At 36.6% G+C, this 26,861-nt stretch overlaps 1 protein-coding gene across 3 annotated transcripts in view; it reads left to right on the plus strand.

Annotated features, from left to right (window-relative positions):
- The first annotated feature begins 167 nt into the window (after positions 1 to 167).
- The window catches only part of LOC145998831 (structure-specific endonuclease subunit EME1-like), a 42,238-nt gene continuing 15,544 nt past the window's right edge, over positions 168 to 26,861 (plus strand). Inside the window, exons 1-8 of one of the 3 annotated variants that reach the window (XM_083135490.1) lie at positions 168 to 230; positions 10,976 to 11,282; positions 12,559 to 12,781; positions 17,277 to 17,441; positions 18,449 to 18,619; positions 22,750 to 22,925; positions 23,937 to 24,050; positions 24,870 to 25,001. In XM_083135490.1, coding sequence (XP_082991616.1) covers positions 10,981 to 11,282; positions 12,559 to 12,781; positions 17,277 to 17,441; positions 18,449 to 18,619; positions 22,750 to 22,925; positions 23,937 to 24,050; positions 24,870 to 25,001 — 1,283 coding nt within the window. In that variant the 5' untranslated portion in view covers positions 168 to 230; positions 10,976 to 10,980. Of the gene's footprint in view, positions 231 to 256; positions 476 to 10,975; positions 11,283 to 12,558; positions 12,782 to 17,276; positions 17,442 to 18,448; positions 18,620 to 22,749; positions 22,926 to 23,936; positions 24,051 to 24,869; positions 25,002 to 26,861 lie in introns of those variants that run through there. The other 2 variants (XM_083135489.1, XM_083135491.1) reach the window with 2 other exon arrangements.

Raw genomic sequence — 26,861 nt, forward strand, 5'->3', positions numbered from 1 at the left:
CGCTTTACTCGATTTCCTACTCCATTTATTCCTTACATTCTCATCCGTAAGTTATGTGTTATATATAGACGTATTCTCCGAAATCTCATCTTTACATTGATGTAGGATAAGCATCACAATTTTGCTTCATAACTGCTGTCACAATTCTTAAAGCTAACCATTCCGATGGAAAATTCAATGGCTCGGGATAGGTCGGTTGCAGTAGACCACATGCCACATTATAAACACTTGTGAGTTTACAATTTGCCCAACGTTGCAGGAATGATCGTAAAATAATAATTTACACAATTAGATAAGCCTACATCAGATAACAAAAAAAACTATACTGATTGCGATTATGGTTTTATATTAGAGGACTCTGTTAACGTCTAGCACAAGTACTTATATATTTTTGAACAATGAGTGCAACGGGATAATGTGCAAGACCTTGAGTTATGTTTATCAAAAAGAGAGAAGAGGTAAATTTTAACTTGCTGTAGGTTTCTTTAAATAGAATAAGAGTTAAGTTGCACATTATTATTGTTTTTATTTATATAAGCAATATAGTATGAAAAGCCTGACAGTATGTATATACGTTGTCAGCATACGCTCACCGAGTTAATTATCCTAAATAGATTGCAGTGACCATACTGTTACGTCCATCTGGTACTTACAATTTGAAGGGAACATAATATAAACCATTAGTATGTATATATTATGTGATTAGAATATGCCTCATTTTCATACTTGCAAAAGATTTTGTAGAGTCTTTGGTACTACTTTACTATACCTGAGACACCTGGGAATGATCTCTTTCGCACTTTTTGACATTGCTAACGTACTATTATGCATTCCGGAACACTTATTTAGGTGAAATAATGGAATTTGTAACGAAAATAATGTATATTTCTTACATTTACGAGTACTTTTTTACTTACTTACGGGGACGAGGTATGCCTACTAGGTTAGGTTCCATTAGCACTCCTTTCGTTCAATTTAGCATATACGGACAACATCGGCTTGTAGCAGCAGCAATATCGGGTATTGTGCTCTCGTGCAGAAAGCAAATGGCGGCAGCAGCAATAGCGCGTCGGAAATAATTTTTAAAAAATTAAAAACAGGGTAATAATTTACAATACCGGACCCCTCCCCGTTTTTGTAATATTTCGCATACTCACTAATTGAGGCCTCCTAATCACGAATTTGAAGTTAAAATTTGGGGGTCACGTGTAGAAATTACAAAATAAGCGAAATTGAGTGAGGAAATTTTGCAGTTACAGTGCTACGAAACTAACATTTTTATCAGTCTGTGATCGTAATTGGCCCACAAACTATTCACGGATAGCCCCACAAACCATTCTCGGTAAGGTTAGGTTAGGTTAGGCAAACATAGTTAAAGTTTGGGGTCGTAGAACCATGCACGGGTAGCCTCACAAACCATTCACGGTAAGGTTAGGGAAGCATAGTTAAAATTTGGGGTCGTAGTAATATCAGGAATATATACATTTCGGGAACTAGTTTACAATACCGGACCACTCTCCAATTTCAATAAAATTTTGCCTACTCACTAATTGAGACCTAATCACGAATCTGCATGTAATAATTGGCAGTCAAGTATTGGTATGACTTAAGATAACCTCTCCGATTTTCTTCATATTTGACATAATTACTTACTAATTGAGGCCTGCTAATGATGAATCTGAAGTTAAAATTTGTCGGAAACATCTAGAAATTGCAAAATAATTGCAAACCATTGATGCTAGCCCCACGAACCATTGACATGTGGTTAGGTTAGTTTCGGTTAGGTTAGGCAAACATAGTTAAAATTTGGTGTCGTGGTAGTATCAGGATCTAGAAATTGTGAACCATTGATGCTAGCCCCACGAACCATTGACGTGTGGTTAGGTTAGGCAAACATAGTTAAAATTTGGTGTCTTGGAATATATATATATATTTCCTTGTGAAACAAAGAATTTCGTGAAAATCGACTGTTTCCATTCAGAAAAATAACGCCTTATTTTCGCTTATTTTGCAATTTCTAGACATTCCCGACAACTTTTAACTTCAGATTCGTGATTAGGAGGCCTCAATTAGTGAGTATGCCAAATATGAAGAAAATCGGAGAAGGGTCCGGTCATCTTAAGTCGTTCCTGGAAATGTAGAGTAAAACGAAATAAACTATGTTTTCCTAACGTAACGTAACCCTACCGTAAGAACAACAGGTCCACTGAAGACTCCATTTTCCCAATATGAAAAAATCAGCATGCAATACACCGTTGCCAAACTTACATAATCAAACGAGTTCACATTCCTAAATAATAATTTTTCATTGTATTTATACTAATGAAACCTAACGTAACAGGCCTAACCTAACCTCGTAGGCATTCCTCAAACACAAGGTAGGAAAACTGTTGTGCGTGTGTCCCGCCAATCTTCCATGCTGAACACAATGAAACTGAGAACGCAACAGTGTGGCAACGCTGGGGCCAGCGAAATGAATTGGGTCTTCTTATTGCCCAACACTTGACCAACCCTGTGTTCTGACATGAAGGCAGAAAGCTTTACAATTTTAGTGTGTTTAGTACTCTTAGCATAAATAATAATTATTTGTTGTATTTATGCTAATGGAACCTAACCTAACCTTGTAGGCATTCCTTGTCTGACATCTGAATGCAAGGTAGGAAAACTGTTGTGCGACAAGGAGGATTGTAGCGAATTGTGAAAGAAACATGGTTGTCAATTGCATTGTATGGAGAATCATCGTGGTATTTAACAAGGATATTCTACAACTTCTACAAATTATTTTACAATTTCCATGCTTGACCGCCAATTATTAGATGCAGATTCGTGATTAGGATGTCTCAATTAGTGAGTATGCGAAATTTCATAGATATTGGAGAGTGGTCCGGTATTGTGAACTCATGCCAAATTTCGTTCTAAAACGGAAAATACTGCAATAACCAGAGTTAGGATTTTTAGGTGCGCACCTTTTTTCCGTAGAGAAAGTGAGACCTCTGGAAGGACTCGGTGTGTGAAATGTTGCCTCAACGTGAGAATGGAGCTAATTTTCCATCACCTTTTTTCCCCTTTTTTGATAACCTTTCTCCTTCCCTCCCTTTTCTGGGACATTTATCTATTTTCCCCCTTTTTCGTGTTCTTAATCGCTTTTCCTCCCCTTTTTGTGTCCTTTTACTGGTGTTGTTAAATATATTTCCTCAGAAAATCATTGAATTTTTCTTTTTTCGCTATACTTTTCTCTTTAAGATGTTTTCACATTGTTCACTGAAATTGAATGTATTTAAACTGTGCTTGATTGATGCCTATTTGAAATCGACAATGGAAAGACTGCTACTGATATGCATCAGATCGCCGGTATTTTTTTTTTAAGATAGAAGGAAGAAGGAAACCCAGTTTGGTCTTGGAAGCAGTGAAGCAACAATGTATTTCTGAAGTGGTGGGTTTCACGTTTCATGTGTGCGCAGTGGACAGATATTGTTTGTGGATGTAAGTTCCTTACCTGCTTTTTCACTCTGTTAGATGCTGTTAGTGCATGTACTTTACCATGCCGAAAGTGCCCAGATCCCGATTTCTCAGTCTGGCTCAAGAATTTAAGCACGACTTCATAGAAAGTGATGGAACTGTTATTCGATGCACGATTTGTGATACGGGAATCACATTAGATGAAAAACACCAGAGAGATCACATCCAGCAACATATTTCCAGCTCTAAGCATCAAAAGAACAAGAATCTGCAAGGAAGTAAATCTCGGCAGCCTCTCTTACGCAATGCATTTGAGCAGTGTTCTTCCAAGAACCAAAATTTAAAGGAATTTAATGTTGACTTGTTGCATCTTTTACACAGGCTTCTTTCCACTCAACAAGGTGAACCATCCGGCCTTGAAGGGGTTCCTTGAAAAGTACACACGGTTGTCAGTGCCCGATGAGAGTACATTAAGGGAAGACTATATTGAACCTGTGTATGAAGAAACTGTTTGTAAAATTAAGGTGAAAGTGTCAGATTGCGATATAGGTGTCATTCTGGATGAGAGGACAGACTCAATGCAACGATATGTTTTGAACATTTTGGTTTTTCCTCTGACAGGTTAGGAAGTTAAACTCATGTTACTAAACATGTATGAGTTGCAGGAAACCAATGCCAGTACAGTGATGCAGTCATTTATGGATTTCTGTCAAAAACTGTGGGCCGGTGGAATTCAGTTCGAAAAAGTTGTTCTTGTAGTTACTGACCAGGCTCCCTACATGTAACAAATTGAAGCCGTTGTTCCCTAAGTTAAAGCACATAACCTGTTTGGCTCATGCCCTTCACACAGTTTCTGAATCTATTATGAACGAATACAACATTGTAAATGAGTTCATATCTGATCTGAAGAAAATACTCCTTAAGGCCCTGAGTCGCATTCTTGCCTGCAGAGAAACTACCTGCCTGCCCCTGCCACATTTCCCCATCATTACTCGCTGGGGATCATGGATTGAGTGTGCTGCATTTTGGTGTGAAAATTTTGAAAAAATAAGCAGTTTGTGCTTTCCCTCGATTCAACCGACGCAGGTGCAATTTCCAAGGCACAGCAACTTCTCCTCCCAGACAAGATAGATGATTTGCAAAAAGAACTATTTTGTGTACATTCCTACAATTACCTGTCGACAGCCATCAAAAGCTTAGAAGAACAAGGCGTCGAAAATAAAAAAAAACAATGGGATATCTTTACTACTGTGAGGGGGTACTTAGATGGTTTTGCCAGAGACAAACTTGAGGCTAGTCTTGACAAGAATCCGGACGTTGTGGAATTTGCCACTTCCACAGAGTTGCCATTCCGAGTGAATACTAAGTTTGCCCCACTTGTTTCTGTGGATGTAGAGAGAAGCTTCAGCTTATATAAAGATATTTTATCTCCGAAAAGAAACAAACTCACTTTTAAAAATTTAGAAATGCTTAATGTTGTGTTTTTCCCCGACTCTGGTGAATAACTGTAACACAACCTATGTGTGTGATGTGTACACAGCTTCGAGTGAATAGACTAATAGACTAATAGACTAATAAAATAGGAAGGAAAATTTTAATAAGTAGTATAATTATCAGCACCTTTTTTCCCCCCAATCAGCACCTTTTTTGCCCCTTTTTGGGTCTTATTTTAGCACCTTTTCCCTTCCTTTTTCCCAATGAAATTTTCCCCTAAAAATCCTAACTCTGGCAATAACCATTGTTTCGTGGAGAAATCCAGGGTTTCTGTTCCGATCACGGACCACTCAATTTTGCTTATTTTGCAATTTCTACACGTGACCCCCAAATTTTAACTTGAAATTCGTGATTAGGAGGCTTCAATTAGTGAGTATGTGAAATATTACAAAAATCAGGGAGGGATCCGGTATTGTAAATTTGCTCCGTAACCTCTAATTTAGGGCACTTGATCACAATTCTGCGGTTAAAATTTGTCGCTCAAGTGCTACGAAACTGACTTTTTTTGACGGTCCCTGGTCGCAATTAGCCTTACACCCCTCGAACGATGCATGGGTAGCCCCACAAACCATGCAGGTTAGGCTAACATAGTTACTGGTTAGGTTAGGCTAACATAGTTAGAATTTGGTGTTGTAGTAAAATGAGGAATATATATTTCATTTTTTAAGTATTCTAAACACAAAATCTTGTGATAAACATTGGTTTTCTTGAGAAATTGAGGGTGTTGGTTGCGATCACGGACCCGCTTATTTTGCAAGTTCTACACGTGAGCGCCAAATTTTAACTGCAGATTCGTGATTAGGAGCCCTAAATTATTGAGTAGGCTATGCGAAATATGAACGAAATTGGGGAAGTTTCTGGTATTGTAAAATCGCTCTGCTTGAGGTGAAAATTACGTATTACATCCCCAAGACCCCAAATGCTTTCGTGGTTAGGTTAGGCAGGCCAGATTTAGGGCTGTTAAGATTCATAATACACTCATGCTCATAAATTAAGGATAATGCTGAATCTTGTACAAAGAAATATTTGATGTGCACGTTCCAGCTTGAAATGATGTCCGGGTACTGTACCAAAGAACCTGTGTTGACTATGACGTTGATCCAGTGTGTGGTGGTGCTGTAAGCAGACAAATGACTCACAGGAGCGAAACTGCTGACCAAAATACAGTGCCGATAGGAAGTGTGCAGTTGTGTTCGGTTGTGCTATTGGTGAGTGCGTCTGTGAAATGGCTCAACGAACACATATTGATTATGTAATGAGGGGAAGGATACTTGGGCGGCTAGAGGCGGGCCAAAGACAGCAGATCGTGTCACAGGTGCTCCATGTGCCACAAAGTGTCATCTTACGATTATGGCAACGATTACAACGGACTGGAAACGTGTCTCAGCACTACAGCAGTGGACGTCCACAGTGTACAACACCACGAGAAGACAGGTATCTGACCGTAAGTGCCCGGAGACACAGACGGAGTACTGCCAGGGGCCTTGCTCGAGACCTTGCAGCTGCCACTGGAACAGTTGTTTCCAGACATACTGTGTACAGACGACTCAACAGGCACGGTTTATTCGCCCGGAGGACTGCAATTTGCATTCCACTGTCACATGGTTACAGAGTAGCCCGTAACAACTGGCGTAGAGAACACAGGACATGGACAATGGAAGAATGGTCTCAGGTACTCTTCACTGACGAGTCCAGGTATAGTCTCAACACTGATTCTCGTTGTGTAACCATCTGGTGTGAACCAGGAACCAGATACCGACCCGGTAACATCATCGAAAGGGACCAGTATGGAGGTGGTGGTGTCATGGTGTGGGGTGACATTATCCTGGGTTCACCTACACCCTTGCATATCTTCGACAGAGGTACTGTAACAGGTCAGGTGTACTGGGATGTTATTCTGCAAGACTACGTTCGTCTTTTCAGAGGTGCAGTCGGTCCTACGTTTCTCCTGATGGATGACAATGCCAGGCCACACCGAGCTGCTATTGTGGAGGAGTACCTTCAAACAGAAGACATCATACGAATGGAGTGGCCTGCCTATTCCCCCAACCTCAACCCAATCGAACATGCTTGGGATGCTCTAGGCCGACGTGTCGCCGCACGTCTTTCGCCTCCTCGGACTCTTCAGGAGCTCCGACTGGCACTGGTGCAAGAATGAGAGGCCATACCCCAGCAGCTGCTCAACAACCTCCTCCAGAGTATGCCAAGCTGTTGTACTGCATGTGTCAATGTGCATGGGCATCACATTCCATACTGAAACCTGTGCACATGCTCAAAGAACTGTGGAACAACAATTTACAATCTCCCTTGCTTTGTATCATGTGTGTGCTCTTTGGTTTTTCTCACGTTTTCTGCAAAAATACAGGGTTAAACAGGGTATGTGGATGTCTTTCTTGTGTGTTCAACATGTGTCTGTGCTCCCACAACTAGTTTGTTTCAGTGCTGTATTGTGGGGCACCAAAACCTCTATTATCCTTAATTTATGAGCATGAGTGTACATGCTTTAATTGTTAGATTAGATGGGACAGGTAAATTGTTTCTAGCATTAAAATAATGTCGCCTAAATTCTTAGTTGCTTTAGTCATTAATTGTGTGCACAGAGATGTATGTTTTTTTATTATTGAATTAATTTTGTTAATTTACTGATACGATTTACTTATTCAACTGATCCAGTATCAAATAGCAATTGTCCCTTGAAGAAAATGAATGGTTCATTCACCTCCTTAATGACGTATGCAACTAAGTTCATAATTGCAATTACATTTTTCCTTTGAAAATGAACTACATATTTTAGACATTTTATAAAACACATGACATATAATACATATGTTTTTATTCATAAAAATAACAAAATGGTACGGTATTACACTAAATTACAGTATATTTTTAAAATATCAGATTGGTAAGATTATCATTAATATTACTGATGCACTTATATGCCAATACGAATAGAGTGCCCATTAATCTCTCCTATGTTCCATAATAATAAAGAATGTGAGGATAGTATGACTATGAGGGGAAGTGGAGGCCATTTTAAAATAAATGTAAAAGACTAATTTACTGTGTAATGAATGAATGAGTAGTCTGGAAAAAATTGAGGGTTCTGGAAAACTCAGGGAAAATACATTTGGAGTTCATGTGGAAACCCTGAAGAAGGAACTTATACTAGAATCAGTGAAATACATGCATTCAACAATTGTAAATGAATGTGAAGGGGGAAAAACAGAAGTGTTTCATATACAGTGCTTTTCACTGTCGAGTCATATGTGTAGCAGCAGCAGCAAGCACACCAGGCAGTCAGAGCACATCTACTGGCAATCTGGATGCAAAATCCACGTAACTGGAACCGCTATGTACAACTTCAATATTCACACATCTTTCGAAGGATAATAAAACACATTTTTTTCACTAATTACAATCGAAAATATCCTTATTTGTGTTACTAAAAGTTATGTTTGTTTTGCATTTGAGTCGCACTGCCATCTAGTGTACGCTGTAGGAAATATAAGATTTGGTGGTCAGTGCACACACAAATTCAGATTAAACAAAACACTCTGATCTGATGCTTGTGGTGCTCATGGTGGTGATCATCCAAACTGAAGCGTATTCAGTGGAATGTTTTTTGTAACGTTGATGCAACGTTGTTCCCCTACATACAACATTCATCATAAATACAACAAGCATACAACGTTGTGGCAATGTTACCACAACGTTGTTCCCCTACATACAACATTCATACAACGTTGTGGCAACGTTAGTGTGTTGACTGGGTAGTGACTCTGCAATACTTGGTCCAATATGACAAATATGCAATATAGACTTGTCCAACAAATATGTTGAAATTTACAATTTTTTGAAAATTTTCCGATATTGGGTGAACGAACAAACGCACCATATGACACAAAATATGCCATATCTTGGAATATTGTGATGATTTGGGTATTGTTGGAGAGGAGATGGACAGTCGTAACAGAAAATAACTGTGTTATCATTCTTACCTGCTCAGAAAGTAGAAAAATCTTTAAAGAAAGTAATATGTTGTGATGAAAGGAACACTGCACTTCAGGTAATTGTTTGATGGGGAATCCCAGGTTTTACCACAATGAAAATTGTTACACAGCATAATCAATACATTCAACATAATATTAAAAAATCAGGAAGGTAATATTTTTCATAGTAAAAATATCACAGGTTTCAGTATAGGGTGTATGAGCCAATTTTCCACTGGCATACATCTATATTTTTGACAAATGGCCCTAAAATCCCATATTCTTACCTATTGTTAGAAACTTGCTGCTCACCACAAGCCACGGTAGATGTCTCAAATGCTTTGAAATCAAAACCTCACACGGTGTGGTGGTGACAACAGAAGAGACACTGAGGTCCAATAATTTTTCTATGTTAGAAGAGTTCCTTGTCCTTGCGCTTGCAACTGAGAGTGTTGTATTTCCTTAATGTGAAATTGAAGATGGAAACAATATTAACAATTATTTACAAATAACATTTTGTTACTAATCTTGAAGTTAAGCAGTTGTCTATACCCCAAAAAAGAGGATATTTACAAATTTTGATATAAACCCTCCTGGAGCATTTTTAGGACCCAAAAAACTTGATTTGTCCAGATAAAAGAGAACATCTAGTAACCCTAAATGACTTGCATCGCTGCACAGGTTACAGGGAGCTTGCATGTGTTTCTCACTTAGGGTACACTCCCCCAACTCTAGTAGTGGAGTCGCCTGTTGCTACGTCACTTCACTTCCGTCGGGGATCTTCTGAGCGGTCAGCTGTATCTATCAGTAAAAAAAATTGGAAGCAGATCCATGAGTATGAAGCAACTTTTTGTCCTTCAATTGGGTGATTTCCCGTGGAATGACCCTGTAATGAAATAAGCTCATGCAGTCACATTGACAGTTACAGTTCAAATGAGCATGTACCGTATTACAAAAGATGTTTGAAATGTTGTCCTGCTGCATCCACACATTTACGGCATCTTTTTAAGAAATTTTTCTCTTCCAAAATTGCTTGAATTACTCTCCTGATGTTTTCTTTCAATTCTTCTAATGCATGCCTTCAAGCTTTTATACAGCTTGGTAGCTCACCGTGCAGGCATCATGGAAATGTCAATTTCTTGTGCAAGGTGCCAGAGGGAATTTTGAGGAGTATTTTCCAATTGTGTTCCAATATCATCTACTTCTCCTCATTAAGCACACATCATTTCACCCTTCGCTTCTTAAGAAGAGACCCTGTTTTCCTAAATTTGTTCAAGTTTTGGAACACTGTCTCTGTGTGGAACAGGGACATCTGGGAATTCTGCCTGCTGCAAAAAGCCTTCTAACTTCTCTACAAGAATCTGTAATGATGTAAGAGTCATACATAAAAATTTGTTTTAAATTGTATGTATAGCGAGCATTATTAGATTGCAGATAAGCACCAGTGATATGCAAACTAAAACAAAACACTTGTCTATCTAGATACTGAAACACTGGCATGTCCAGTACCAAGGTCAGCATACAGCTGTGGGTATAAACGCCGCCAGACATGCTCTCACTGCCCGACATGCTAGTCGCTGCTCCACGGACGACTTGAACATGAAAAGCACTGTAGAAAGAATGACAAAAACTAACATAACAACCATCACAAGCAAGAGAAACTTGTGATTGATGGATGCTAATTGTCAGTTTGTACATACTGAAGTAACGTAATGTAACAAACGCCGTTCTTAATGATTTTTTTCCATTCTTTGAAATGAGCTGAAAATAAAATGGGGTTTCCATAAAAAAAACCTAAGTTTGTGTTGAAAATCGTACTTCCTTGCGTAGTTGAACGTATTGTGTCCACTAATTTCATGAGCCCCTCTCACCTATATATCTGAAAAAGCAGTTTTTCAATATTTGTTGTTCACGAAATATTTCAGGTTGCAAAGTTAGATGAGACACGTGCATGTGTATATACGTGCATGTGTACACACACACACATACATACATACATAAATATGAATAAATTGATTTTCATATTATTGCAGGCAGGATGGATGATAATGTAGTGGTGATTTCCAGTGATTCAAGTACTCCATCTTCCCCCTGTGCAACTCATGAACAGGAAGCAAATGAAGATTGTGCTACAGACATAGTTGTCCCACAGAATATGGATGTTGTAAGCATTACAAGCAGCCCAGCAAGAGATGAAGAGTTCTCTGCCAAAGAGGTGATTGATGATTACACAGAAAATGTCGATCTTGGCACTGGCTACTCCTCTAAATCTCAAACCTTGGGCAACAAGTATCACCGTCTCTCCCCAAGCGAAGACTCTGATAGTGAAAATGAAATCAGGTGAAATATGCTCGTTATGAATTGGTTGAAGTCATATATGTAATCTATATTAGCAAAGTTTACCATACACAATGAAGTAAAAAGAGAAATGATAATGAAATATAGTATTTTCTTTTCAGAATCCAGATACAGCTAAGTGGTACTTATCTATGTTACATGTATGACACCTCACACTGTTGTTATTGGGCTATGTGACGCTTGTGTGCTCTTTGTATGTTGCGATTAGTAATTTCCAAATTATAGCAGTTTACCTTGGATAGATGGTTAAATTTGATAACCTTATCCAGTGTTTTCACTGACCTGAACAACCTGGAATAGTCAGGAATTTCAAACTTACAAGTGGAAATGTCTGGAAATTTTGGCAAAAGTTCAAAAACCTGGAAAAGTTATGGAAATTAATATTGTTTTATACTTGTTCAATGTGGACCAAGAAATGTAAATGTTAAATCAGCATTCCACTGTACAATGTTTCTATTTCAGTTATTTTATGTTGCTTTTCTACCTCTTGGGTTAATTGTGATTGTGAAAATTAATTATGAACTGATGAAATATTTGATATTCTCATTCCCTATCTAGGGTTCGAATATGGGACCTCTGGGTTTGTAGTACATTACACTGGCTTCTCCCCTATGGAGACCAGCTCACTGTATAATTGTTCTCTACTAAGTAGCTATTGCGAGAATTGTTCAAGAAATTGTAATTTTGTTAGGAAATGAAGATGGAACATTAGTTGGTACTGTTTTGTTATTAACTGTATAGTCATATTGATTTGACTTTGCTTATGACAATGCAGAGTCCCAATCCTCAGCAGCCTCTAGGTCACAAGAAACTTTGTCAGATAGCCCGGAGAGCGAAGAGGAAAGACTTCCAACTAAGCGTCAGAGAAACCACAAGAGTACCGAAGAGCAAAATTTTAATTTTGTTAGGAAATGAAGATGGAACATTAATTGGTACTGTTTTGTTATTAACTGTATAGTCATATTGGGTCTTCTTTAAAATTGTTGATAATTTTACCTATTTTATATTCATATACTTAACCTGTAGTTTTGTGCAATATTTTTCATACGAATTAAGTGTAATTTGTGCACACTGATAACTGTTCAAACACACCGTTCTTTTTCTAAAGCAAAACCTGTTATATACGTATTTACATATTTATAATGCTACTTTATTGGTGACAGCAAAATACCAGGTTATCGTTATTAAAAAGTAACCTTGATTTTCATGAAAATTACATGTAAAATATTAGGTGTAATTTATGTCTGTTTCCTTTAAGAGATCCTTTACGATACATATCAAGAGATGAGACTCAACATTCAGATGAAGATCTCCCACCATTATCAGCATTGGGATTTGACTTCGCTTATGACAATGCAGAGTCCCAATCGTCAGCAGCCTCTAGGTCACAAGAAACTTTGTCAGATAGCCCGGAGAGTGAAGAGGAAAGTCTTCCAACTAAGCGTCAGAGAGACCTCAAGAGCACCGATGAGCTTAATCAGGTATTAACTTAATCCTGAGTTAATGGTTCTGATCTTTTACCATAGAAATTAGGGTTGCAGTTAATATATAAAATCTTGTACTTCTGGTCAAATTTTATTATTAGGGCTGACCAGGTATCTTTCCAGCATTCTGGTCTTTCATGGGGTCCAGTAAATGCCATGCTACACTTCCACAGAGTCAAATAATCATTAATTGTGGTTTATTTATTTTCCCTCCAGCAATTTGTGTGAAGCCTACTTTGAGGTCCACTTGCGGGCCACTATAATCACTTTAATCTTGGATTTTAGTAACAATATACAAAAAATATAATTGATATGCAAAACACAATAGTATTTTCAGATGCTGACCATCTACTGTATCGTGCAAGCCCGACTCTGAAAGGATGTGGATGACTTACCCAGAAAAGCCTTGAAGTAAAATTAAAGGAAACTACATTAGCACTTAATGTTTTTTCCCCCTTGATTTGATTTGATTTCATTTGATTTAGTTTATTTTACTTCGCGTTTTGTGCCTCTTGGCTAATTTGCGAAGATGGGGATGATTGATGAAATGATGAAATTGATGAATGGACATTCACAAACAACCAAGCTCGACCAGGATTCGAACCCGGGACCCTTGGCATCGCAGCGCGATGTGCCAACCACTCGGCCACAGGGTCGGGCTGTTTTTTCCCCCTTTGCTTCAGTAGTTTAAAACACCAAACAACGGGTTTTGTTTATTCAACTACTCTGTTGAAATTTATGAAAATCAAGCTTTCATTTTAAGCGAAAATCATTGTTACCATTTTTACATCATTTTCTAATAATTTTAAGGTCATTTTTTAAGATTTTTTAGGTCATCAACTTCCGAGCCCTACTAATCACAATAGTGAGGATGATGAATGACGATTAGATGGAATTGATGAAGGCACACACACAAACACAATTCAGTCCTGGACTTGAACATGGGTCTTAGAGTCTTATCATCAAGGCAGCTAGGTATCTTGTGTCATCATGTATTGTGCTGAAATGAAGAAAAGAAGAATCACAACTCTAGGGTGTTCAGGAAAAAGCACATGAGTCACAAACTGTGATAATCTATTGCCTTAAGTCACAGTGAATCAATTAAAGAAAATAATACAAGTATAATTTTATATTGGGGATGTATAAAGGTTTTAAATAGTGAAGATGCAACATGTATATCATGTCTTTAATATTTGCTATTAAAAGAATAAACATAAATAAGTGTCTGCTGTAGAATTGCGTTCTTTGATTTACATGCTTTTTCCCCCCCGAACACCCTACAATTATCATGCCATGATTTGAACTGAGAATCACTGGTTTTGAATATGCTGTAGTAACCAGAAAACCTTGGTGGCTTGTTCAAACCAGCTCATGATGGTTCAGACAATATATTTCAAACAAAATTTAATAAGAGACGTGCTAATTATACATACATTAAAATGGAATATTTGTATTCAGTTTGTACAAAATATGTCACCTGGAATGTTCTGAGCCTTTACCGGCCTGGGGCATATCAGTGTACAGTTAATGAGATACTTAAGTATAAATTAGATGTAGTAGCTGTCCAGGAAGTTAGGTGGCCAGGAGAAGGGAATTGTAAAACTAAAAATTATACTTTTTTCTATGGTGGTACTGAAAATCATAATTTTGGAACAGGCTTTTTCATAAATAATAGAATTATCTCGGCTCTTAAAACAGTAGAATTTATTAATGATAGGATATCATATGCAGTTTTACAGGGTAGGTGGTGTAAAATTATTTTAATAAACATACATGCACCAACGGAAGATAAAGATGATAATACTAAAGATGATTTTTATACAGAGTTAGAACAGGTCTTTGATACATTTTCTCAGTATGATATGAAAATTCTGTTAGGTGACTGTAATGCACAGATTGGCAAAGAAGGGACATTTAAACCCACAATTGGTAAAGAAAGTCTTCATGAATTAAGTAATGATAATGGTATAAGATTGATTACTTTTGCAACCTCAAAGAATTTAATTGTGAAAAGTACCACTTTTAAACATAAAGATATCCATAAATATACCTGGTCTTCTCCAGATGGTAAAACTCATAATCAGATAGATCATATTCTCATTGATAAGAGAAGGCATACTAGTATAATTGACGTTCGTACACATAGAGGTGCTGACTGTGCCAGTGACCATTATTTATTAATTGCTAAATTAAGAGAAAGACTCTCAGTGATAAATCATAAGCAACAAAATCTAAAAGTTCTAAAATTTGATACAGGAAAGTTTACTGATGGAAGAATTAAGAAAGATTACCAAATTAAACTGACAAATAGATTTGAAGTTTTGCAGGATTTAAATGATGATGAAAATATAAATGAAACAGACGTAAATAAGAATTGGGAGCACATACGTAATGCAATAGAATCAGCAGCTAAAGAAAGTATAGGATACCATAAACCGAGAAAAAGTAAGCCATGGTTTGATAATGAATGTCATAATCTAATAGAAATAAGAAATCAGGCTAGACTTAGGTGGTTAAATAACTCTGATGATACAAATCTAAACAATTATAATAGAATAAAGCGAGAAGTTAACCGCACGTTTAGAAGTAAAAAACGAAATTACTTGAAAAGCAAAATTAACGAAATTGAAACAAACAGCAAAAATAAAAATATCAGAGATTTATATAAAGGTGTAAATGAGTTTAGAAACGGGTGGCAACCTAAAGTAAACTTGATAAAAGATAAAGACGGTGATTTTCTAGCTGACCCAAGCGATATTCTAAATAGATGGAAGAACTACTTTAATGACCTTTTAAATGTCCATGTAGGAGATAAATCCGAAGTAAATGAAGTCCACACAGCAGAACCTTTAGTTCCAGAACCTAACTTGACTGAAGTTAAAGATGCTATTAAAAGGCTAAAGAATAACAAAGCACCTGGCATTGATTTAATACCAGCTGAGTTAATTAAATATGGTGGAAATTCATTAATATGTCAAATTCATAAATTAATTTGTTTAATATGGAATAAAGAAGAAATCCCTCAACAGTGGAAAGAATCCATAATTGTTCCTGTGTTTAAAAAAGGTGATAAAATGAACTGCAATAATTACCGTGGAATTTCTCTACTCTCAACAACATATAAAATATTATCTAACATTCTTTTAACAAGAATAACCCCATATGCTAATGAAATTATAGGTGATTATCAATGTGGATTTAAACGCAACAGATCAACTACAGATCAAATTTTTCACATCAGACAGACACTTGAAAAAAAGTGGGAATATAATCAAAATGTCCATCAGCTATTCGTTGATTTCAAAAAAGCATATGATTCGTCAAAAGAGATAAATTATATAATATATTAGTAGAGTTTGGAATACCTAAGAAGCTTGTTAGTATGATAAAAGTATGCACCAGTGAAACAGAAAGTAAAATTCGTTTGGGTATTAATATGTCTGACAAATTTACAATTCATGATGGGTTAAAACAAGGAGATGCATTATCTCCATTGCTCTTTAATTTTGCCTTAGAATATGCTGTTAGGAAGGTAAACGAAACTAAAGAAGGACTAAAATTAAATGGTGTGACTCAGTTGTTAGCATATGCAGATGATGTAGACTTACTGGGGGATGATGTGAATACAATTAAGAATAATGCTAAAATATTTTTCAAAACTGCTAAAGAGATAGGTTTGGAAGTTAACAAAGAGAAAACTAAATATATGCTTACAGGCCGAAACCAAGTGTTAGGTAATAATCAAAATCTAATTATTGATAACAACTCGTTTGAACCAGTTTCCAAATTCAAATACTTAGGAGTAATATTAACAAATGAAAATTATATTAAAGAGGAAATAAAAAGTAGGCTTAATTCAGGAAATGCATGTTACTTCTCTCTTCATAAACTTTTGTCTTCTCGTTTAATATCTAAGAAACTAAAAGTTAAAATATACAAAACAGTAATTTTGCCTGTAGTATTATATGGATGTGAAAGTTGGTCCCTTACATTGAAAGAGGAACATAAATTGAGAGTATTTGAAAATAGGATCCTTAGGAAAATATTTGGACCTAAAAGGGATGAAGAGACAGGTGAGTGGAGAAGGTTACATAATTTAGAACTACATAATTTGTATTCATGTCCAGACATTATTAGAATAATTAAATCAAGAAGACTTAGGTGGGCAGGCCATGTGGCACGAATGGGAGAGGAAAGAGGAGTTTACAGGATTCTTGTTGGGAAACCTGATGGTAAGAGACCAGTAGGAAGGCCAAGACGAAGATGGAGGGACAACGTCGAGATGGACCTAAAGGAAATCGGTAGGGATGGAAAAGAGTATATAGATCTTGCACAAGATAGGGACAGATGGAAGGCCTGTGTTGCTGCAGCCATGAACCTTCGGGTTTAAGAAGGCTAGAGAGTTAGTTAGTTAGTTAGTTGTACAAAATATGTACTGTATTAAATGTATATTGTATTTCCTCATGTGAATCCTTCCTTATATTTGAAATAGAAAACGAAGAGAAAAGAAAGAATTTCAGCAGAAGAGAAAGAGAAGAGAAAACTTGAAAGATTGAGGCTGAGAGAAGAGAAAATGAAAGAAAAAGCTAGGAATAAAGCAATAAAAGCTGCCATGGCTACAGATAAAAATAGTAAGAAGCCTGGGGAGTGCTTGAAGGTAAGGATTTAAATTTCTGTTCAATGAATATCTCAAGTATCAGGCTTTTTTTTTTTTTCCAAATGTGATATATCTCAGTACATTTACTTACCATGAAATTTTCGAAGTGCATGTGTGTGCAAGTTTACATCAGTTTTAATGGAAGCAATTAAATTTATCATAATGAAAGTGCATTTTGTATTGTATTACTGTGTGCAATCATGCTGTTTTCAATTGCACTTGAGTATGTTTTGTTTTGTTGTAGGCATTTTTCACTTAACACTTGTACTGAAGTGCCTCCCTGATAGTGTAGTGGTAATGTTGTCACCTTGTAATAAAATCAAGGCATCTCAGGTTCGATACCAGGTGAAGTTGTATAGTTGTTCAGATCCCACTTTAAAACTGTAGGCCCAGTTCTGATTAGCCTATCTGTGCATAAAGTGGACTTAAAACAAATCTGTGAATCAGTCAAGACATGTAGTGGAGCAACTCTATTATTCCCTACAATCTGTTCAAGTTGTTTAAAGTAAAGTAATTATTGATTAAATAGTGACACTAGAACGTTGAGAAAATATAGCATCAGTTTTAGTGGAAAGTACTACACTGAAATTTTGCATGTATTTTTTAAAAATCAAAATCAAAAATATAACATTGAAAAATTGAAAATGTTTTCTTACATTTTACATATTGAACTTTATTTGATAATGTAAATCCATTACACAAACTGTTTATGTTTTCTTTATGTGTAACCGAAAAATTAAAGTTGAGAAAAGACAAACTGATGCAGATCTTTGTACACATTAGCCACTTATAATTAAATATTATTGATACATGATTCATTACCTTCAGCATATTTGTTATGTTTTTCTGCTATTTAGTGCTGTTTTGGTTTTTATTTGTAGTGCTGTATTGCATTCTATATAAATTTTTACCAAATTTAGTGGCTGTGAAACACTGTTCTGGAATTAAAATAACTTGCCTGAGATATTTATTTTCTCCAAATATGCCTCTCTTGTTTCTTCTTTCAGTACATAACAACTATACTAGATCCTCAACTGTTGACATTAGAGTTTGGAGGAGACTTGCTGATTGCTTTACAGACATGTGGAGTGATGTACACAATTCAGTCACAGATGATTGAAAACATAATTTCTTGGAGTAGAGATATTCCAGAGTATAAAGTTGGAAATGATACAGAGGTGGGTAATAGATAAGGTACAGTATTGACAATTTCGAGTACTGTTATCCATTTGTTTTCATACTATAGGATATGATTGCATGCTGTAATGTTCATTTTCTAATGTTTTTGAAAATTGAAAAGTGTAAGATTCATTTTGTCATGAAATGGTGAAAGATCAAGTACAAAATGTGAAATAAACTCTTAAATATGAACTTTAGAGTTTATTTACAGACAAAACACTTTCCACAGTCTGAATTGTACTGAGAGTTATGCAAAATCCTGGAATTATGATTATTCCCACTGCAAACTTTGGGATGAAGTAATGGACTTCTTTACACAAGAATAAACATAATAGTACTCTGATAACTACATAAGTGTGCTATGGGAGTAGAAGTTTTTATTTTGCATGAGTGTAGTTTTTACGTCACTTTGGGAGTTTCAACATCAAAATGCCTTTTTATATGCATTCATGTATCTTAACACATACCGTACCTCAAGGACAGATCGTGAATGAGCAGTAATTAATTTTTGGAACATAACCTGCAACTTGCATTGCAAAAGAAGAGCGACACTTTCTGCTGAATCCTCCCATCATTTTGCAGGACATTGCTCAGGTGCATTTAGGGCAACCTGTGGCTGATTTGTTAGCTCGATGGGACTGGCAGGTGTTTTGCCATCCCCATACTCTCAGGACTTAAGCCCCTGTGACTTTTATTTCATCCCTAAGGTGCAGGGCATCCGCTTCCGAACTGTTCCAGAGATTCTTCAGGCAATAGACTGCTCCATTTGAACCATCAACAGAACAGGTGCTGCTACAGGTATACTACGATTTCCACATCGCTGGCAACAGTTGTACACATTGCTGGTGACTACATCGAATGGCTGTAAGAGTTTCTTTTCTATCATTTGTAAATAAATAGTTGCCACTGTTAAATCTCCAACCCACGCACATGGGCTACATATCTACCGCACATGGTAACCTTGTCAGTTCAAGGAAGTATCCCAGCACATCACTAGATTGTGGATACCCTGAAAAAAGAACGTCTATGGTTGGCTGCCAAACTAGTCTTCAACAGCTTCTTGGACTACAGCATCATTACTGAATCGGAGGCCCTTTAGTTCCGACCAGTCTCCCTGCAACTTAGAGCTTTTGTGGTAGTCGCAGGGAGACTGATTGCGGCTGTAGTGATGGTGGTCCAGCAGAAACACTGCAGCAAATCTTAGCACACTGTTGCCACTAACACTGTACATCATGGCTGACACTCATTCCCCTACACATGTTTCATATGCCGGCCTCCGTGGCAGAGTGGTTAGCACATCGTGTTACAATGCCATGGTTCCCGGGTTCAAATCCCAGCCTGGGCATGAATGTTTGTGAGAGTCCATTTCATCATATCATCACTCATCTCCATCTTTGCAAATTAGCCAAAAGTGGCACAAAAAGTGAAGTAAAATAAATCAAATCAAATCAATCAATCAATCAAACATCTTTCACACGACACTAAGGTTAGGCTCCACTAACATCTTCTGCCATCAAAAATTCAATAACTGCTTGCTGGGCCTGTTTGGACAAATCCATGTCACAACCTTACGTAGTCAACTTGTTTCAGCAGGTGCACCCAGCACACTAACATTTTCAGATGATAACTGCTTGCATCCTGACATCCAATGTCATCTGCTGGTGCAAAGGAAAAGATGTGTATTTAAACAACAACACTTATACAATAGTCTCATTTTCATTTGGGTTACCCTTATAACTTCATTGCTACTTGACCTTATTATTAGACTCTTCTACTACTGCTGCTTCAGTGGCTGAGTATGATTCAAGATCTCACAACCAAAGATTCCAGGTTTGAGTTTCATTCTCGCATGAGTGGAACCCTGATTTTACATTTCCAAATTTTACATTTTTCGCATTAGACATTCAGTCTTGATGTTCCCAACATAGGAAAATGTTATAAAATTTTCCTTCATTTTACATTTTCCTGTAACATTTCCTGTCGGTAACGTGTCTGACTACCATGCTAAAGGTCCCAGGTTCGATCCCTGACCGGTTCTAATCCGGGAACTTTTCTAACGTTGGAAGCGGCCCCGGCACCCACCCAGCATCGAATGACATGGGTACTTGCGGAAAAGCCTGGGGGGTAATGGTGGTCAGGGGCGTGATGCTGATCACATCACCCCCACTCACGACGGGATCAAGAAAGTGTGGGGTGTTACCCCCACACCCCGAATACGCCTTCATGGCATGGTGCTAAGCACAGGGGAGCACTTTACTTTTTTTTTCCTGCATTTTAAGTTTTTTCATCTTGGTCCCCTGAGAAACTTAAAATCCAGGTTCCTCTTTATTTATCTCTACACCATTATTTTATCCTCATTGCAGTGGCATCGCCTAAATTAAGAGAACTCCTCCCCCCCCCTTTCCTTCCCAGAACGAGGTGAGCTACAAACACATAGAAAATCAATTGTTGATCACAATCACAGAGAATAAAACATTCAATGTGAGTGACACTGATTAATTGAGCATTCAAAAAGGTTAACAAATTGTAGAACACAAAGAAAAAATAATAAAATAAAACAAGAAATATGAATATAAAAATGCATGTTTTATGAAGAATTTGAGCCTGAGACCTTGTATTGTGCTTGCCACTCTGCCAGAGTGCCCAGCAAAAATCCATTCACAAAACACAGTTTAATTTTCATTTATTTCAATTTATCGTTTTCGCTTAACACCCCCCTCGCCTGTCAATACCCTCAAAAACAAGGAAAAATTACTAAAACGATGCATTTTTTCCAGTTTTGAATTACAGAAATGCCTTACTTCTCTTCTTATTTAGTGTTGGAAATTATTTTAACTGTTCCTAATAATTAATCCTGCCACTATTTCCACTAACCATGATACCGATGAATTATTATTATTATTTTTTTTAATTTCAATAGCTATTTGTAATTTCACAGCAGCTTTCCTATATTTCATTGATAAGTGTCTGTCAATGCTCAATCTTCATGATGTGAATTGCAATTCACGAAACTTTAAATTATTGTTTTAAAGTTTACCTGTAGGAGTTTATAACAATTATAATTTCTTTTCAATAGAAATATAATGGATATTTATCCATACTCGTTTACAACGTGTAGCAAGATCAATATTATTTTCTGCTAGCAGTGTCTTCATCATCTTTCTTTTTAACTCGTCTACATTATCTTAAGGTTTAAGCAAAACATTTTAAATGTCGATGTAAGTATAAATCTGCTCATTTTAGTCATATAGTGTGTGAAAACATAAAACCTTCGCCATGCAAGGTTTTGGGTGCGTGACAACTATTTGCAATGAAGTTGTTGGGAAGTTTGCGGCCTTAATGTTTAGCGAAATGAATTGGAAAGGAAAGATAGGCTAAAACATTGAAGATCTTAGGAATAACTATAACAATGCGAACAGTGCTTGCATTATATCTTAAGTACCACTTACTTTTCTCCAATACAAATCTAAACAAAACAAAAAATAAAATACTTGGGAATAGCAAAAAGAATCGTGCCTCCACTGCTATCCGCACATTCCCCTAACATTTAACAGTTGCTGCCATCTTTTGACTTCTTTCAGAAGGTGCATGTGCTCTGATTTCCAGTTTTACCCTCTTGGTTTCTCTTGGTTTCTTCGGTAGAGCTAGAGCACAGGAAAAATACAGCAGAGGGAGTTCACAGTAAAAAAACAAATTGAAGATATTCCGTTTCCAGTTGGGGGTTCGTGTGCTCCATGAACCCCCTTCAGGCGATGCCTGTGCCGCATTGTCATTATTAGTCAAAAGAGGCAGAAGAACGCCAGAAAAATACAGAACTATTCATGTGTATTAAATCTAACTGGAAAATATGCTGGCCTCCATAGTGGAGTGGTTAGCACACTGTGCTACGACATGAAAGGTCCCAGTTTCAAATCCTGGCCTGGGCATGGATGTTCTTCATGTGTCTCTACATCAATTTCATCATATCATCACTCATCCTCATATTTGCAATTATTCAGAAGTGGCAGAAATGTGAAGTAAAATAAACCAAATCAATCAATCTAGCTGAAAAAAAACTAAAGCAATAAAAGAACAATCTTGAGGAGGATGAAGACTATGAAAATGAGCTCAAATAAACTATTTATTTCAGGTGCAGAAAGTAAGCAAGCTGGAAGAAGCTGATGAAGTCCTACTTGTTCTCCCTTGTAGCAAATTTGTGAGCCTTGTTCATGATGGAGAACTTTCTGTTCATATAGAATCCATACAAACTGCACTGCCTGGAAAGAAGTTGACATTAATTATATTTGGACTTGAACAGTATTTCAGGTAACTTAACATTTTATTTTTGGTTAATTCTGTAGACCATTGTTTTCTTAAAGAAAACTTGAATCCTCTGTGGTGCAGTATGAAATATCAGCATTCACAGCAATACAGAAACACCCTCTTCTTGTGTGAGGCCATATTTGCACAAAAGTTGCATTTTTGTTGACATCAATTAGAACAATTCCAGTGTATCAGATTTGATACATGATGGAGTTGCTGTCTTCACTACATTTTCAAAAAGAAAAAAATATTTCTTTACATATCATAGATTATTAAAAGCAGAACGTGAGAAGAATCCCTGCCCCTTTAGTTGTTTTAAACCAGTTTTATGCTATCTCCATCATTCATCGTACCGACCTCTGTGGCAGAGTGGGTAGTGCAGTGTGCTACGGTGCTAGGGGTCCCGGATTTGACTCCTGGCCTGGGCATGGGTGTTCTTTGTTAGTGTTCTTTCATAATTTTCATCACGTCCTCATCTTTGTGATTAGCCAAAAATGGCAGAAATGTGAAGTAAAATAATCCAAATCAATGAAAACCACCATTCTTCTTTTAGTTTTCATTCAGCTCCCCTCGTTTCAATGTCTTCTTATAGTTTATTCACCCACCTCTTCTGTAGTCTTGCTTTCTACTTTTTGTTGTGTATTATCTTGTCTTTCATTCTTCATATGTACCCATACAATTTAATTCTGATCTTTTCTAAACATACTTTTTTGTTTAAGTTCATCAGTGGATTTCATCTATTTGCTTTTCAATTGTTTTGATTCTCCTGCTGCCTGGTAATGTGCAATGTAATATTTATAATCTGTCATTTACTGTGCCACTAATCAGCTGAAAACTAAGGTATGTTCGTTTGTAAAACATTTTGTGAATCCAACTTTCTGTTCATGTAAATTATTATAGCTTTCTTTTTAATTAAACCACACATTATACACTGTTATTCTACTTTCCAAGTACATTTTCAAAATTGTGGCATTTCTAAAGGTGATTATACTTATGATTGTCTAATATTTTCAGGTTTCAGAAAGTGAAGAAGAGCAGAGAAATAAAATCTCAAATTGCTCCAGGTGAAGCTTCATCAAAATCGAGGAAGAAAAACGACATGCACTCACCTTTGCCAAAGATCTCAAGGTATTTATTTTTATTTATGTGTGAATAGAACTTTGATATTGTGTTGCTATATACCAGGCAGCCACAATTAAAGTTGTCCTACTCGAGACCTCTGGAGCCTGTTCGAAACAATGAATTGTGCTGCAACTTGGTAAAGGTGCTATGAAGACCATGGTGAAGTGAATGCTGATGTAAAAAATGTTAGTTCCAATTTTCGCCACCAGGTTGAAATGTGTCGCTGGAATCTGGTGCACAGTGATCATCATTCCTAGAAATGCTTTGTGCAACCATTGATCACGTTGTCTTACTCTTCCCAAGTATCATTCATGTTGATGGGCCATATTGAACACTGCTGTACCGACATAAACTAAAGTGCCATATTTGTACTTAGTGGTGAAAATTTGGGCTATTTTTTTCTTCGGAGTTATTATCCTGGAGGCTATACAAAATTCAAAGTTTCCATTTTTATTTTGCACCAAGATTGTGTTAAAATCTATTTTGTGATTTCATAACATGTATTTTAATATTTTGATGTACCGTATTTACCGCCATATTTGTTCTCCTGAAACGTCACAACGAAAAACTGTGTTTTTATGCTTGTAATAGCCATAGACTACAAGAGAAATAATTCTACAATGCAAGCAATGGGTACATAAAAATTCTTGTATTATATATTTATGCCTGTAGTTTCATGGATGTATTCTATTTGTACATGTACAATGTGACAATTCCAAACTTTTGTAAAAGTTGAATGGATGCTAATAAATGCATCAATAAATAAATAACTAAATAAATACAGTTTAAGCAATTTGAATTCACATAATTTCCATTCTGTTTTAGAGGTGATGCTGAGAGAAGCCTGGTTGAACTACAGCTGCTGCGAAATTGTAGTCATAGAGTTCTGGAGTCTTCGCAGGAATTAGCTGAACTTGTTGCTCACTTCACAAAGGCTGTGGCTGAGAAACCGTTCAAGTAAGTGTCTCGGTGGTTAGAAAAATCGACTGCGTATTTAGAAAGTTATTTTACATAATTATTGCATATTAATTATGTGCTTATAGACAGTGGCACCAATTTATATTGGCCTGTGGGGTTCGAGCCCACCCAATAATTTACTTGCTGTTATATTTTATTTTAGAAATAAAGAAATTATGAAAATATTTTAAACTTAAAGAATTCTCACAACTTAATTTCATAATAATTTGTTACATCTCCAATATGGTAAACCCTACTTTTCAGTCCTATGTAATTGTCACTATCTGTGGTGAACTGGGATTAATTAATGTCATTAATTGGAAATTATGGGAGGATAAGGGTTTAGGCATTAAAAACTCAAAATATGTAGGCAAAAAGCACCAAAGAATTCAAAATAGGCACTAAAGTTGGTGACAATCGACAGATTTTTAATCTTCCTGGATTAGGCACCCAAAAAAGCAGGTACACTTCTGTTCACAGAAAGTGGCACACTCGTTTGAGTTGAAGTCTAAACATAAACACTTCTTGCTTTGGATTTCCATTATTTTTCCCATCGCATATTCAGTGCCGACTTTGCGATTATGTTTGCCAAAGTGGATGGGGAAGGAATTTATATATTCTTCAAGCCTTCTCCCGGGCTAGGATAACACTTTTTCCAAAAGAAAAAATAAGTTGTTTTTTTGCTTCATTTTCAGGAATTACAACAGCACTATTTCCGCCTTGCTTATTCAAATTGTGTTTTCTTTTCGTTACTTAGTGTTGCTTTTCTTCCATTTTCAGCTACTCGCAACGATGAAGAGAGACTCGAAAAGAACACCGATGCTCAGGGGAAATTTGAACCTGGGCCCCTCGCATTCTAACGCATTGTGATAACCACTTCTTCACAAATGTCAAAAAGGTGTTTTTTTTTTTAAATATATTTTTCCCGATTTTTTTTTTCGCATTTACATTACTTTCAATGTAGACGTGGACAGTCCAGTTAATTAATATTTACGCTGCAATCTTTCCATTAGCCCTTTTCTTTCGGTCTGAGAGACACAATATTCCCTGCATGTGGTTAACATGTTTGATAGTAAGCAACACTGCTGCTTTCCGAACACTTACTTCGGCTGTACTGCCAGACCCGAAGCTGGACTTCAACTTTCTGTGAACAGAAGTGTACCTTCAAAACAGGCACTTATGACTAAAAACAGCTGGGTCATTCTTAAAAATAAAAAAAGGACGATTTCACAAAAAATTAAAATTATTGAAAATTTGTAAAAATAATGATATATTCTGTCCTTAAAGAACCTAATCGAATACTAACCTTGGCCAAGATCATTTTCTCCTAGTTAATTAGAAAATTAAAATTTGTAAATTTGGCTTGTTCACTGAGTGGGCATAATTGTCCACGGACTCCATGGAGTTGATTTTGAGTCAGTGGAATGAATTTCTGTTATTTCCCTTTTTAGCAACGAAACTTTTTTTTTGTCATAACCTTTTCCTTGGTGAAAAGTAGACTTGGACTTTATTTCAGACTAGAGAAACAAATTGTCCAATGACTTTTCATGTTAGGTTGCTTGTTAATTGAAAGTTCAGAGGGAGAAAAACAGGTAAGTCAATGCTCGTCAAATTCCAGAAAAATTAAATTTTGATTGCAAAATGGTACTGGACATGTAAATGAAATGGTACAAAAAAAAACATATGTTTTGATGAATTGAAGTGTGAATTGTATAAAACGGAAGAGGGCATGTTCAGCGTAGCTTCCACATGGCAGGAAATTACACCACTTCCTGGCTCACAACAGAAAATTGGCTTACATGTTTTTTCCCCGTACCATTCAATTTATTTGAGTTTCTTACTCAGAATTAAGAAAATTTA

The sequence above is a fragment of the Lepisma saccharinum genome, chromosome 14 (assembly GCF_977018435.1).
Source record: "Lepisma saccharinum chromosome 14, izLepSacc3.1, whole genome shotgun sequence".
In the NCBI taxonomy this organism is placed as follows: Eukaryota; Metazoa; Arthropoda; class Insecta; order Zygentoma; family Lepismatidae; genus Lepisma; species Lepisma saccharinum.